The 16,104-nt window shown below is 34.8% G+C and overlaps 3 protein-coding genes across 4 annotated transcripts in view; 1 reads left to right on the top strand and 2 right to left on the bottom strand.

The window, feature by feature from the left end:
• Gdh (glutamate dehydrogenase, mitochondrial) overlaps window positions 1-972 on the bottom strand; it is a 17,385-nt gene extending 16,413 nt beyond the window's left edge. Inside the window, exon 1 of the mRNA XM_089728282.1 lies at window positions 290-972. Within this exon, the coding sequence (XP_089584408.1) occupies window positions 290-722 (433 nt within the window). The 5' untranslated portion in view covers window positions 723-972. The remainder of the gene's footprint in view (window positions 1-289) is intronic.
• Window positions 1-16,104, bottom strand: part of LOC114252092 (uncharacterized) — a 21,082-nt gene extending 4,978 nt beyond the window's left edge. The window contains exons 1-10 of the mRNA XM_028186576.2: window positions 15,651-16,104; window positions 14,236-14,434; window positions 13,848-14,023; window positions 9,467-10,532; window positions 9,284-9,390; window positions 8,931-9,106; window positions 8,720-8,808; window positions 8,015-8,214; window positions 7,382-7,531; window positions 5,779-6,015 (exon numbers count right to left, since the gene is read on the bottom strand). Coding sequence (XP_028042377.2) covers window positions 5,815-6,015; window positions 7,382-7,531; window positions 8,015-8,214; window positions 8,720-8,808; window positions 8,931-9,106; window positions 9,284-9,390; window positions 9,467-10,532; window positions 13,848-14,023; window positions 14,236-14,434; window positions 15,651-15,722 — 2,436 coding nt within the window. The 5' untranslated portion in view covers window positions 15,723-16,104 and the 3' untranslated portion in view covers window positions 5,779-5,814. The remainder of the gene's footprint in view (window positions 1-5,778; window positions 6,016-7,381; window positions 7,532-8,014; window positions 8,215-8,719; window positions 8,809-8,930; window positions 9,107-9,283; window positions 9,391-9,466; window positions 10,533-13,847; window positions 14,024-14,235; window positions 14,435-15,650) is intronic.
• Window positions 919-3,478, top strand: LOC114252093 (F-box and leucine-rich repeat protein 13). 2 transcript variants are annotated; one of them, XM_028186579.2, is made up of 2 exons: window positions 919-1,056; window positions 1,821-3,478. In XM_028186579.2, the coding sequence occupies exon 2, from the start codon at window positions 1,870-1,872 to the stop codon at window positions 2,866-2,868; it is 999 nt and encodes a 332-aa protein (XP_028042380.2). In that variant the 5' UTR covers window positions 919-1,056; window positions 1,821-1,869; the 3' UTR covers window positions 2,869-3,478. The 2 variants fall into 2 exon arrangements, with proteins under 2 accessions (XP_028042380.2, XP_028042378.2); XM_028186577.2 differs by lacking the exon at window positions 919-1,056 and adding an exon at window positions 1,339-1,520.

Raw genomic sequence — 16,104 nt, 5'->3', positions numbered from 1 at the left:
GAGGCCGTGTTCAGCATAGGGTCGGGTCGTTTACAAGATACGAAACAGTAGATCTATGTACGCTTGTCTTGATAAAATACTTATCGACAATTTAATATTTATTAGCTTTAGTTAAATTGTCTGAGTTTAAGATACGTGTAATTCGTTTCTCGTACATACGTAACATTAACGTTCACAATGAACATCACGTGTCTCGGTAGCTAAAAATAAATTTACCTATTAAAACAATAAATACTCAGTAGTCTTTGGTGATGTAAGCAATTGAAGACAAAAAAAAAATGGCACCTACCTCCTTTGGTTGGAGTCCTGTGTGTGGAATGTTGTGCGCGATAGCCTAATATCATTTCGTAATCGCCAGAATCGCGCCTCAGAGGAAATTGAATCTCAAGAATGTGATCGCATGGTTCCATAAGTTTTAGAATACCGGCTACTTTCTTTTTCTTCTCTTCAATGGGTGTCCTTGACTTCAAATCTTCAACAAGCTTGTCTTCGACAACTTGACAGGCTCGGTGGAAAAAATATTCTACCATGTGGAAGAACTTCGGATTCGCACTTGTAGGAATATCTTTGAGCTTATCTGGAATCTCATGACTAGCGTATGTGCGGCAGCAGACATTCACTCCAGCTGGTATGATTCGGAACATTGTATTGAGAGCTTCATTTTGAACAGAATTCTTAAGCGGCGGAACCACTGACTTGGCGATATTCTTGAGATGCAGCATGGTGGCTGATTAAGTTAAGTACGACAATCGGGTTAGGAATCGGGTCGCCCTACACTTATTGAATTTTTAAAATAAACTAATTATTTTTGTAAGTTTTATGTTAGATTGCAGTGACGACCCGCCCCGACGGAATCTGACTCACTGAATAAAGCGGCAGATGGCAAAAACTAGAATGACTGCAAGCCGTATTGCGCAGGCTCAGATATCTCGTTCCCACACGTTGCGCTAAACAAAGACGGCACATATGAACTGCGAAGTGAAGTTAGATAGAAAGTAATCAATCGATTTTGCTGTCTACATTTCACCCATCTTAGGGACAGCTTTTGTATTCACGGTAAGATTTAAATTATATTATAAGTATCAAATATGTAAATGTCCGAATCTTAAACCACAAAGGCAAGTAATAAAAAGCTTCATTTCGATGTCCTTGAGTTCACACAACTTCATACCGATTTTATAACATTACAAAATTGAAATAGCTGTATCGCGCCTGAATGTGTACTGCAATAGAATGAATCGTTGAATTTGTTGTTTTGTACTGTACTACAAAGTTTGGAAGTTAAGGTTTTTACATGTAAACAGTATTTTATCATTGGGTTGAGTTTAACTTTAGTTCGTATCGGACCGCAGTCGTGTAGTAAAGTCCGGCCCTTAGTCAAGTTCCTCTTTGTTTTCATTGAGGAGCTAAATACGCATATTGTTGTTTTATATTTTATTTCTGGGTCTTTTTCTAAATTTAATATTAAAATGATTTGCATATTTGTAAATAGGTAGCAAACAATCTGCAATAATGTTCAGGTACATTTTTGTTTTATGAAATTTTGAATTAAACAACAATTAAAAATCTGGTGAGAATACAAAAATAAATATTCGATCCAAAATTTGATCGACTTGCAGAGTGAAAGTTCATTCATAAGTGTAAACAGTGACGGCGCGTAAATAGGTCGCACCTATAAATGTGATGCTAGAATAATAAAAGTCACGTTTCGTAATATTCTGTGAATTTTATCATGGAGCACATTTCGTGGATTTACGACACGAGAAGTACCAAAATTAATTTATCTGTTTAAAAATCTTAAACTGTTGCTTTCTCTTTAGGTACTCGAATACAGATTGGGACGGCATCGGCGAGTGGAGCCTCATCGAGATGTTGCCTGATGAAGTTTTAATAGCAATATTCAAATACCTACCGCTGGACTGTTTACTGGTATGCGAAAATGTATCTCAAAGGTGGAAAAGACTCGCAAGAGACACCGCCGTCTGGAGATGTATCTACTTGACGTATTCTGCAAAACATGACAAAGTCAAGGAGAGTCAGAAGACCTTACAAGTTATCGGAACACATAGCGAATGCATACACAATTTGAAATTACAGTATATCCACACTTATTCAAGCATTAGAATGTTGTTAGAGAAATGTGATAATATTTTTTCTCTTGATCTATGCATGTGTCGGATTGAAAAAGAATTCGAAAGGGATGTTGAGAAATGGTCAAATCTGAAGAAGCTCAGTTTAAAAAACTGTGTGTTCTATCCGTCAGATGGAGACTTAATTATTCAATACGATAAGTTTAAAGGCCTCAATACATTAGAACTTCCAGAATTCGGACTATCTCGTGCGAACTGTAACACTTTACTTGATTTGAAGCATTTGTGTCATATTGAAATAGAAAAAATAAAGAATCTAGGCACGGAGTATATCATGCAGCTTATATTATCAAAGCAGAATATATTAGTCACATTCCACATTCACGGAGGCGACGACGTTAACGACGAATGTTTGATTTTGCTTTCAAAATGTCCATTGCTACAAGGCCTATCGATAATACATTGCGAGAATCTCAAAGACGAAGGCATACTGGCTTTAGGTAATCTCAAAGTGATCGAACAACTGCAAATCTCAAACAACGAACGTTTTTCTGAAGCAAGCTTATTGAAAACATTCGGTAGTCCCAGCATGATTAAACTAAATAGACTGAGTCTTGCCAAAATAAAGAACGTTACTCCAGCCGTGGTAGATTGCATCTCGGAATACTACAAGAACCTAAAATGTTTGGCTTTATACCAGTGTCCTCGAATTGTCAACTCCGACTACGAAAAGCAATTAAGGGCCAAGTTCCGGAAAATAGGCGTCGTGTTGTACTGACACAACGCCTAAGCTGCCTTGAAATGTAAATTTCAAAAAACCACTCATATAAGTGGGCGAACAAATACGTGTTCTACCTTGAGGACCGTTGTTTATGGACAAATGTGATTTTTGTGATTATCTCTACGTAATTTAATATTTATGTATAATATATATTTTATCTCCAATGAAACGAACGCATATAGAAGTTTTTTCTGTCTAATTAAAGAGTCGGTTTTATTGATATTGTTTATATATCTCTCTACCTATTCTTAAAAACGGTATGTATATAAATTGTCTCTAATCATTTATGTATCTGTAAACGATGTTTTCGTCATATTTTTAAAGAATTATGTACCTACTATTTTTAGAATATATTATATGTGTAGTTGTGTGTAGTTTTCAATTAAAAATACGAGCAGGCCAGATATGATGTAATCGGTCAATGACCTCATCATGTTCCCTTCTCCATATTGCATTACGCAAGCCATGGCTGCTGTGCTCTATTGTTTATCTACCATTTTTACGTAATACGTGTCATTAATGGTTAGTCTCTAGTGATAACTATTATTAAAATAATTATGATACCAAAGATATTGTAGATTTTAATAAATAAACAACCAAGTCGAAACATTTGCTTTTATTTTGTTTCCTTAATGGGTCTACTTTTTAAAATTTTACAAAACAAATATTTTATAGATTGTGATTATCATAATTATCGGTCGATTTAAAAAAAATTATCTGACATTCATAAAGACTTCCCCACACTAGTTTTGCAGCTAAAAGTACATTATCACAGCATTCCAAAAAAAATATGTCCTAAACTCAAGAAGTTTGAAAATCTATGAAAAAAACAAATTCCATACAAACTGTATAAAACATACGTAATGTACAAAACATTGACACGCCGTACATAATTGTAACTTAAAAGCTAACAAACACAAGATACACACACATCGAAACAATAAAATTTGTTCTATTTTACATAAATTTTTGTACACCGCTTATTTTTTTTTTTGGTTTTAAAACAGGAACAAATTTCTTCAAATATAAATCGTAAAATGACAATGAACATTCATATTATAGTTATAAAAAGAAATAATGAAATAAAGTATCAATAACGAGCGCTCACAAACAACATCCATACTCGCACAGCCACAAATGTCAAAGTCGATCGAGTACTTGCATCACTAAAATTGCGTCAGTTCACCGCGGTGGTGATCACTTCCGGACCCACCCTTGCTATTTCATATTAAATCAATCGGTGATGTCCAATATCAGAGGTATCCAAAGTACTAACGTAAAATGTTCCAGTACATTCCGCTCGTGATGAATTTTAATGAAGTTCAACCTTGCTATTCACTTCCTTGTTTATTAACGAGCAATGTTTATTTGTAATATCCACATAGGAATTCTATGACACTGCCACTAATTATTATAGTTTCTTTATGATTTGAAATGAACTGAATGACTTTTTTTGATAATTTTTTAAATTCAAATTCGATCGTGACTTACAAGTCGTAACGTAACACATTCATTTAAATCGCGCCTCGATATATTATTTCTATTATTCTTTATTTCGGCAAGTTAAAATCATTATCTTAAAATAAGATGTAAAATTTTGGTAATGCTTAAAAATCAAGATTAAATTGCTTTACAAGACAACTTCACATTACAATTTCGAAACGACATTATTGTTTGAATCTGGTTCTGACACATTTAACAAGCTGACCTTCAGTGAACACTAGATATTATTTAGATATTATTTTGCGTCCTCGCCTATACATCACATAATGAGACCACTCGCTCACTGCACGGATACAACTTTTACATAATCAGCTTCATCATCCACACATCATTAAATGAATATTGTTATAAGTTCAAAGTTCCTGTAGCTATTTATATTTATATACTTTAGTAATTATTTAAGAGCAATCGCTGGTAAAATATGGCGGATTGGATATGTGGTTCATGAGGCTAAAAGCCCGTAAATGAATTTGTTGTCGTAGCTTTTTGCAAAACAACCGAACTCAATTCCAAGTACTGAAGTACAAGATGAAGAACGATACAATATTGGCGGTAAATGAATACAACGGCTTTGTCTATTGGAAACTTTTAAAATTTGTATTCATGTCGATAAAGTACGCACTACCACATTTTTTGTATATATGTATGCTGGTATCATTCGCCATATAAGCATTTCGGTGTTTTCTGATTTCATTGTGATTGAAAGTTTAATATGTGCAAGCAAAGAACCATAGAGCAGTGAATTCCCAAAATGCTTATAGTGCTGTCGTGTTACGCGAGAGTACACTTTATAATCTATGAAACAAAAATGTCAATTCTCCTTGTTATTTTTTTACTTAAACGTATAATATTAATTTTACTTATGACATTCGTAATATTTGTTACGATACGAAATAAAATTTTTAAGTAACTGAATACATACCGTGAAATTAATTTACAGACTTTTGCCTCGTATACAGTTTTTTTTAATGTTCTCCAAAAAGACCGGCTACTCTACTGGTTTACTATTAGTATACTTGTAAAGTTTCCACTACGTTACGTTAAAACGCTATATAATTATATCTATGAAATTTAAATCTAATACGTTATAAAGAAATAATTTTCTAAACAAATACAACACTAAGTTTATAGTGAATGTCAGAACGGGACTTTACACTTACGTTACTAATTTTAAAATTGTAATTAAAATTTTAAGTGCCGCTCCCAGAGGTTTCGAACGAAAGAATAATAAAATCGATAGTAAAAAAAAATGTTTCTAGTCATCAGAGCTATATATGAACACTAATTTTGACCTAAAGGTCTTAGTTACCAGGTCATAAAATCCCTTAAAAAAGAAATGAACACTAATTCATACATTTACACTACGACATATCCCGCAGCTGATCCGAAGAGAAACCTACTTACAAAATGTAGAAGAAACTAGACTAGCGGTAACATTCATCATCGCTTGCGGCCTCGCATGAACTGCAGGGCCTTCTGCATCAGTGGCGCCTTCTTGGGCTTGTTGAGTGCGGAGGAGGCGACAGGCGCGGCGGGCGGGGGCCGCACGGCGCCCGCCTTCATCACGTTGGCGGACGACGCCAGCGCGGCCACGCGCGCCGCCGGACTGGCGCTTGCCGTGCGCGCCGTGCCGTGCACCGCCTGCGGACACGCAACGTTGTACGGACACACGGAAAAGACTAACTGTAACTAACTATACTTGAGACCTTAGAACTTATATCTCAAGTGGGTGGCGCATTTACGTTGTGGATGTCTATGGGCTTCAGTATCCGCTTAACACCAGGTGGGCTGTGAGCTCGTCTACTTATCTAAACAATAAAAAAAATAAGACGATATTTTTTATTGCTTAGACCAGGGCTGTCCAAACTACGTACCTTTGCGGGCTAATTAAATTTAAGTACTAGATAAGCTGTAGGGCCGCAGAAATTATTTTTTCAAAAACGAAGTACTTTCCAGACTAAAATATTTATTTTCAAAAAAAAAAATACTAAAAGGTGGCTTCACTTTTAAATGATGTCATAGAAATGGAGTCATACAATATTGATTAAACGTTTTGACAAAGAATTCTATTATCCAAATTATTTTCTGATCAAAACATTCGTCAAGGGCCGCATGCGGCCCGTGGGCCTTTGTCTAGACAGCTCTGGCTTAGAGGAATGAAGCTCACGGCACACCTGGTGCTTAGTGTTTACCAGAGTTCATAAACATCAACAACGTAAGCGCTCCCATCCTGAGATACGAGTCGAAGACAATCAGTTCGAGGTCAATTGCACTGTAATCGCTTCGCTGCTATTCTTCAAATCAGATTTAGGCGAGATAGTGAGTGGTACGTTTTACCACCAATAGGCAGACTAATCTATAAACTTTACTATACGATGCTATTTCTTCGTCATAAAAGTAGCTCGTGACTCGACTTGTGTTTGATATTATGCATGCACTGGAAGGATCACCCAAAGCGAGTCCATCGGGCAACTCAATGTTAGGTTGGTTTAAGGAAACTATTACAGAGGTCAGAATAAGTGGAAATAGCTTTTAGGTAATTGATATTTTCAGAAACCAAACGTAAAGCTAAATGGGAATTTTTAATAGGAAACTGACATGTTCCTTTGACTAGGCGGTTGAAACCGCGAATAACAGCGAATGTTTAAATAATTAAAATTAGTACCCATATTTCAATTTTACACGTCCATACGTACATGTATCGATCTTAAATTTAGTAACAACCAATGAAACCATTATTTATGTATGGTTCCTTCCTAACCTTATTCAACGAACTTTAGTATCTAGTGATATAAATTACATAGGCAGCACAAGAGGAAAAAGTATGACATCCCATACGCATTAAGACAGTATGCGTGAATAAAAAACAATAATGTGACTTCCTCAGAATTTATATACAATACTTTCGAATTCTCTAGAACGATTTAAACCTGATCGGACTTACGGCTATCACACAATAACGTGTACGTGGCTTTATTTTTACTTTGTGATATAGCGATTAACTTACTTGCTTTCTGGCAATATTTCGGGGAGGCTTAACGACGCTATCAACGTAGGCCATTTTTGTCTGTTTAATCGGAGCCTTTTTCGCTTCCTGCGCTATTTTGATGTTTGCCGTCAGAGACTTCAATTTGTGTTCCTGTTCTTCTTGACATCTCTGTAAAAAGAAATTGTGGTTTTTTATAGGTAATATGCTTGACGATTTTCAAAAGCATCTAGAATCCTACTTATGCCAAGTGAATTGCATTAGCGATTTTTTGCATGGCCGCGGAAACGAGGCTAATTTTTTTTTCTCTTTCCACAAGTCATGTACTCGTAATATACGTAATGTTTGCAAAACATGTTATTTAATTTTAATCGATCGTTAAAGTTCTTCAATTACTTAAAAAATGTCGTTTGAAAAAATACTTGACTTGTCACATAAAGCATGTTGTCGAATTTCGGCGTTTTAAGCACTAGTCCTTTAGGTGCGCTTTCTGTGACGTCACATGTGGGTGTTGCGAAAGTTATAATTTATCTGGTTGCACATTTACTTAAATCTACTAATAATAACGAAACCTTAGAATATGAGCGATGTGTGTGTGTACCAAATAAATTTAACTAAATAATAATGTTATAACAATTTTATTTGTCATCTTACCATGAACATCTCTCTCCACGTCTCCATTTCTTGCCTCTTTTTGTTTCTGAATGTTTTCTCACAGAACTTCTGCCAGAGATGGTCCGTGTCCTCCATGAGGTAAGGATTATAATGTTCTAGTGTGAATAACTGCTGCGGAGTTGCTCTGTCTACCACAGGCTTTAATATTTCATATGGCACACCGCCTGTGTACTCCAGTGCTAAAAATATTAAGTGTTCTTAATTTCTCACTGATGACACTTTGTGTTGTTATGATATAAATTTAACTTAGGCACTTGCCCAGAAAATAGATTGACATAATATCGAATGTAAGGTTACTCGAAAATAAGGACAGGTGCTAAATGACATGATAAAATTAAAAAATCTTCGAAATGTTATACGATTTTGACAACATTTACCAGTTATGTTTTTCAGATTGTGTATTACCAAACTAATTAGGAAATACTAACTAACTCACTAAAAAAGGAAATATAAATTTCTGTAAGGTACATTTTGCTTAAGTTTCCCTTAATTATTTTCGTACACTTTATATATTAACACAGATAAGTTGATTGATTAAACAAGTAACTAAGCGCAGTTAAATTATCGTAAGCCGTTGCAATTCCTTCACAACACTGTTATCAGTAAAGCTATTGTATGGATGTCTTCACAGAATGATGTTAATCTGTGTTCTACATTTTGCAATTAAATACTAAAAATACATACCGTCAATGTGCTCTTGGAGAATGTTAACGCATATCTCATACAGAGTCGGTATTTTTCCTATGACCTTATTCCCGGAATACACTTTGGTTCTGAAAATATAAAAATCACAAACTCTTTATTCGAAATTAAGCATAACTTAAAAATATATTTTAATCGTAACATAATTCTTTTTATGTCCCATTTTCTAATTTTTTTTAACATTTTAGATTACCTTTGGTTTTTCGATGATATTCCTGCACTTAAGGCCTCTTCGTCTGTGAAATTGAACATAAATTTAGGAGGCGGTCGGGGCTTGTAGTTCGGCGATATCTCTGGTAGTGCAGATATTTCTAATGCCGGCAAAGGCGCCAATTTTGCAGTCGGAGCTAACATAGCCGCCGGACTCATCTGGAAAATATATTACAATTTCTGATTCTTATATTATAATACAGATAATTATTGTCTTTATAATAATTTGTGTACTTTTACAGATTCTATGTCATATTTAAAAAACGTAGTTTTTGTGGATTTTCAAAATACGATATTCAAATTATTTGTTAAAGTGTACACGATTCGCATACTTACATCGTTACCGAATATGTTGTTAGGGGATATACTGTCTTTCAATTGTGACGATTTCTTTTTCGGTTTCGCTGGACTGATCATGCCCAATGCTTCAGCAAAACTTGCACCTGTTGAAATATAAGGTAGGTATGAAGGTATTCTATTTTATTCGAAGGTAAGTTTTGTGAGCGTATCTTCATTTACCTGATTCACAGTCGATGCCATCGTCACTGTCCTCGTCGGTTAAACGGGCTTTTTTCTTTGGTTCTGGTTCTTCTTTTCTTTTATTCTTACTACTTTTGTGATCCGACGAGGAACTTGACTTATGTTTAGATTTACTTTCACTACTCTTCTCTTCATTCTTTGACGATTTGCTTTCGCTCTTACTTGATTTGTGTTTATCACTTGAAGACGAATGCTTCTTATCATTACTATTGGTGCTCGATTTATCCTTAGAATTACTTTTTTCTCTTGACTTTTCCTTGCTAGAGGAACTATGTCTGTCTTTATCTTTACTACTAAATGTTTCTTTACTGCTACTTTTATCTTTTGATGATTTGTGTTTCGGAATATCTTTTTCAGACGAACTCTTATTCCTTTCTACGCTTTTTGACTCACTGGAACTTCTGTGCTTGTCTGAATGACTGGAATGTCTTTCAGGTTTGATTTTCGGTTCTTCATTATGATGTTTTTGAGAGCTGGAACTAGACTTGTGTTTGTCTGAGCTATGATGCCTACTTGATGCCGATGAACTGTGATGACTGCTTGATGATTTGCCCGTTTTCGAATCTTTATTCTTTGAATGGTCTGAATGTTTATCTGTGTCTGATTTATGTTTTGCTTCTTTGCTGCTGCTTTCTTTTTCCTTAGAGCTTTTGTGTCTATGAGAGTGGTGTGATTTTTCATACGATGTTTCTGGCGAATGCCTGTGCTTCGACTTTGAGTTATGATGTTCGGTATGTTTGGGGTCAGCCTCGTGTTGCTTCTTTGAGCTGGAGGTTTCCCTTTTGTGGTCTACGTGGTTGTTGTGTGAAGAATGTTTTGATAGTTTGTTCTCGTCAGACCGTGTTTTATTAATTTCTTCTTTAACCTTTACTTCTTCAACAGAGGAATCCGAAGAGTCGGACTCGCTATCGTCACTTTCAGAATCGTCAGATTCGTAACTGTCGCTTTCGCTCTCATCATTTTGTTCTCGTGCATCAGAATGTTTCTTGTAATTATCATCACTATGACTTGTTTGTTTTGAACGTTTATGGTCGGGCTCTTCTTCCTAAAATGAGATGGATATTATAAAAAAAAAAAACAAGGTTTAATATATTTTCAAAATATGTGACTTAATAGTTATAATTCTTCCATCATTTGAAAATATCTTTTCAAAATATGTGACTTAATAGTTATAATTCTTCCATCATTTGAAAATGAACGTTATTTTTGGTGCGGTTGGTTAGCGTAGCCCGCAGATATCAAATATCGCTGATGTCAAAGGTATGCCTAATATGATGATCTTATTGGAGCCTATTCTTGGTGTAGTGGAAAACCGAAGATTATAACACATGTTTTTTGTGTCAGGAAAAAAGTTTCGGACTTTCGCCTGATTATTGTACGAGGGCTGCACTAAAAGTATTGGGAATGGAATATTTCCACTGTTCCTGTCATATTCAAATCTTTTTAATTGAAAACTCCTTGGTTTTAAAAATCGAATACCATTTATTTATTTAAAAAAAGATTCTCGGTCTTGTCACGAGGTTTTGTTAAAATGGTTTAGTCGTTGAGAAAATGGAATTGACTCGAGAAAATTCAAGAGCAATGATTTATTATGACTTTCGAAGTGGTTTTACACAAAAACAGTGTGTTGACCGGATGATTTTGATGAAAACCACAATTTATCGCTGGTTTGCTGAGTTTCAACGTGGACGTGTCAAGCTCAGTGATGATCCCCGTCAAGGTCGTCCAAAAACTGCAGTCACCCAAGAAAACGTTGATGCTGTGCGTAAGCTGATTGAGGAAGATCGACATGTGACATACCGCGAAATTCAGGCAACTTTAGACATTGGCATGAGTCAAATACAAATAATCTTGCATGAACAAATAGGTGTAAAAAAGTTGTTTTCCCGATGGATACCGCATTCGCTCTGTGAAGAGCAAAAAGCGACTCGCGTTACTTGGTGCGTCAGAACTCTCGAAAGATTCCACGTAGGATCCTCAAATGCTGTATACAACATTGTGTCAGGTGACGAATCCTGGATATACGCGTACGAACCCGAAACAAAAAACCAGTCACGAGTTTGGGTGTTCGAAAATGAGTTAAAGCCAACAAAAATTGTTCGTTCACGGAGTGTTGCAACAAAAATGGTGGCCACGTTTGTCTCCAAAACCGGCCATGTTACGACTATTCCTCTTGAGGGACAAAGAACGGTTAATGCAGAATGGTATGCTAGCATTTGTTTGCCATAGGTCGTTTCTGAACTCCGTAAAGAGAACTGCAACCGCCGCATCATCCTCCATCACGACAATGCGAGTTCTCACACCGCGCACAGAACAAAAGAGTTTTAGAGCAAGAAAACATAGAATTATTAGACCATTCGCCGTACAGCCCCGACCTAAGCCCTAATGATTTCTATACTTTCCCTAAAATAAAGAATAAATTGCGTGGACAGAGATTTTCATCACCTGAAGAAGCTGTGGACGCCTACAAAACGGCCATTTTGGAGACCCCAACTTCCGAATGGAATGGTTGCTTCAATGATTGGTTCAATCGTATGGAAAAATGTGTCAAATTTCGCGGAGAATACTTCGAAAAGCAATAAATACATTTTTAAATAGTAATGTTGTGTCACTTCGTTAATTCCCGAAATTTTCAGTGCCGCCTAGGTAAGCCCACTTTTCTAGGGGTAGAGCATGTCGGAAAGGTAATGACTAAAATCCTCTTTCGATTACGAATCATCGCGGAGCGAATTTATTTACTAATCTGTTCCCACTTAAAGTCGAACTGGCGGGTCTTAGTGTCATGTATCTAGTGTCAAATGTAATTTAATAATAGTTGTCTAAATGTCAAACATAATGTCGAATGAGAAATTAGATGGTGACTTGGTAATTACCATAGAAGTTCATAATAGGCCTATAATTCGTAATTGCTACCAAAATACTATTCTTGGTCTGAAGATCATAAGCCGGTTAAGTCGGTCAGAGAAACGTAAGCAATAGTTGTCTCTGCATCCGAATATTGAAAAGCAGACGTATGCGCTCCCGGAATTGTACATAGGTACATGGGCGGTGGTGACCATTCTTTGCATGTTCGTTTGCCTTGAAGCAATAAAATAAAACCGATAAAGACCAAACGGTTATTACGTAATGCACATCCTATCTACCTATCATCATTAAATAAGCATTATGAGTTATACATATTTTTTTCAATATTTTACAAGTTAGTTTATGACCAATAAAAATCAAACGCAACTCTGCATAGCAGCTAATTTGGACTGTGGATAATGTAGTGTCTTTATTCGTGTTCCTTCACACTCTTTATTTTCACTTTTAAGTTATACGAATGTATCAAATTATATAGGCGCGTACCATTTTTTTATGTTAGAATACAACATCTTTGTATGTTATCAATGGAAACAGCGTGTTTATTAATTTGCGTGGTTTTGGTAGCAGGTAAGGTACACCTTCAGCTAGGCAATCGTGCGTTTCGGTCTGAAAGGCTGGGGAAATTCATTATATTTATCTTATTGATTTTTCGATTTTATTTCTCGTAAGTGGCTCTCACGGTTGCGGTAACAATTCAACACCCGGTGGGTACGTCTGTCTACCTATCACAAGCAATAAAAAAAAATCTAACTTAGTTCTACAAAAATGTGAAAATTAATGATAGCGTAGTTTTTATCAAAATACAAATAAAACGAGTTAGAAGAAAACAGACTTCAACTTATTTTATCTATATTACATTAAATACCACAACATCCTGTTCTCTGATACACAAACCTCAAATTATTGGTTGGTCAAAGGTTGTAAGGTTGACTAAAAAATCCATTAAATTGGAGTTTCATATTACATATAACTTCTCTGAGCATCCACTTCAGCAAATTAAATAAATTAAGTCCTTCAAATACCTAATCTATTCTACACGACAAACACCCAATGTTAATTTAAGCAAAATGAATTTAATTATGCAAATGGCATGGACGATTTTGTTTAAACAGTATTTTTGATGACACAAATCTACACAGAGTGAAAGTAGCTTTATTATATTTTATGGTCTAGGAAAGCCGATTTTATTATGAAATCAAGCTATATTATTATATTACTCTATTATATAAAGTAACCTACACTTGTCATTTTTCCTCCCTAATCCTATTTAACAATCTGATGTATTTAGTTTGATTCTGAAACTACTTCCACTTAAGACATGGAGTTATAAAAACTTTAGCATTTTAAAAATCATGTATGTGTAACCTAACAACTATGCAATGTTATGTTCTTTCACTAGAAACAACCGGATTTTCAAAAAATTAAAACTATGACGTTTACCATTGTTTTATATTCCATTAACCTTGCAATTTTATAAAATATCAATAATATTTACCTCACTGCTATGGCTTTTCCTCTTGCTGCCACCATGGTGGCCATTCATATCTCTGTGAACTTGTTGATTTGTTTTAGGCGCAGTTGAAATGCTTTCCCGATGTTCAGATTGGTTTTTAGTGTATTGACTATTATCAGGTTCTCTATCTTTATCATTTCTCTGGCCATTGTGAGTGTCTGCCAAATTAGATCATAGCAAGTTTTCAAGTAGTAATGTAACAAGGCTACAGGAAAAATCATTTCAAGCTATAAGCAAATATAATAATCTTCCAGTGTCTTACTTTTATGAAATTAACTGATAGTATTAGAAGCTATTAATGATAAAAAAAATTTTTTTAGCACCATCACAAAAAGTGGTAATTCATGACAAGTTTTAAAGAATAACTTACTTTCTGTGTTTGACTCCCCTTCATTATCGCTTGATTCAGCTGCTACCATTGCTTTCCACTTGTAAACAAGAGCCCTGGCTGCAGGACCAACATCTCCTGGTTCTTTTCGTAATGCATTGACAGTCCGGCCTATACCTGTTTCTTGTAAGTGTTGAACTGTCACATCTAAGTGACTCAGTTTGTCTATGCATTTTAAAATCTAAAAAATAAAGATTTTAAGGTATTATAATATACTATTATAAGGTATACAGGTACAATATCTGATTTATCACAAGTAATTTATTAGAGGTACTAGGAATTTAATAAGACAATACAAAGTTGTCTGTCCCTCTACAAACACTATTTGTTTATGACAAAGATGTAGCCATTTTCCTTTATTGAGTAGATTCTACTTTTCTTCTTTTTCTTTCTTTTCTATTAACCCTATTTTGGATTGGATGGAATGCTTTAAGGCAGCAGCCTTACAGCGTAAGTCACTATGGGCTAATGACCATTGTTTTGTTTTTTAGCACATAATTACCATGTCTAATTTTAACAGATGCCATAGTTGTTAGCTTTTAACTTCATGCTGTGGTAATTGTCATCTCTACTAACAGATTAAAAGCATTGAGTGACAAAAAAGAAAATTGTGCTGTTACAGAAAGTCTCACAAAAACAATGTCTTCGTTGATGCAATAACATTCATTACAATAAATTTGACGAAAAACAGTTGACCACAAATCAGTGTCTAAATTTTGGATCATACAATGAAAACTATTTTCCAAAAATTATATTGCCAAAGTTAGCTAACTTAATTTGAAAATTTATTCTTCAGGTTGTTATTCTTATATTTTTATTTCATAACTACAAAACAATACATTTAATTGAAGAATAAATACTTGATTTCAACCGTTCCACTAGGATATTCAAGCTTAATAACTAACGTAAAGGGTTTACTTATGGTGAATGTTTGTGTTTCATTCAGTCAATTAGATTAATAACTTTTTCGTGATGTTTCACATTGAAATACGATAAGTGATTAACCATTTGTTGCACATTGCCTTTTTATTGTTGATTAATAAAAGTTCAGTAGGGTTATTGTATATTTTTGAGGTCGAGTGCTGATGAATTATATTATATCTGATATATGATTTGCGTTCTGATAGTTATTATAATTATACTTGTACCTTATCTTTATGATTTGTAACATTTATAGTTTATTTAACGTTTTCCTTGTAAAAACTTTAAAGTTTGTCGGAGGACTTTCGTCAGTTTTTTTTACTGTATTCAGTATTGATAGCGTCAAAAGTTTCGTTGTAAAACCGTATGTCACCTCACTGCATAATTTGGGTTCAGTAAATATTGAATATATTTCCAATCGACTTCCTATTGCTGTGAAATTCATTAGGTCTTCAATATTTGAAAACTTCACTTACTTTCGGTTCGTCGTGAGAATTCTTTTCCAGACTATGTTGGTAGTATTTAACTAATTCTAAAACAGACGCCATTCCAAATGTATATTACAACAAAAGGGTTGATTTTTTTCATCAGACAATGATAGCCACTGCCAGCTGGTAAACGGGCACCATTTTTGTCACTTTTTCATGCGTCAATGACGTTGACTGGTTTTTACCTTTTAGACGGCTTTGGTTTAGGTACTAGTTTTTTTTTGATAATTTTATGACTTGATAACGAGCCCTTTCGCCCAAGCCATTTTTTTTCTTATTTTCTGTTACAATATGAAAAATGATAAGAAACGAAATGAGATGAAATTGAATAATTTGAGATGAGATGAATTGAATAAGATGAGATTGGATGAATTAAGGTAACAGTAAAATAGTTTTTTATTTGCTGAGTTTTTTCATAGGCCTTTTTTAAAGAACCCGAGAA

This window comes from Bombyx mandarina, chromosome 06 (genome assembly GCF_030267445.1).
Source record: "Bombyx mandarina strain Sakado chromosome 06, ASM3026744v2".
Taxonomy (NCBI): Eukaryota; Metazoa; Arthropoda; class Insecta; order Lepidoptera; family Bombycidae; genus Bombyx; species Bombyx mandarina.
The sequence above is the reverse complement of the archived record's forward strand: the minus strand, read 5'-3'. Positions and strand labels throughout refer to the sequence as shown.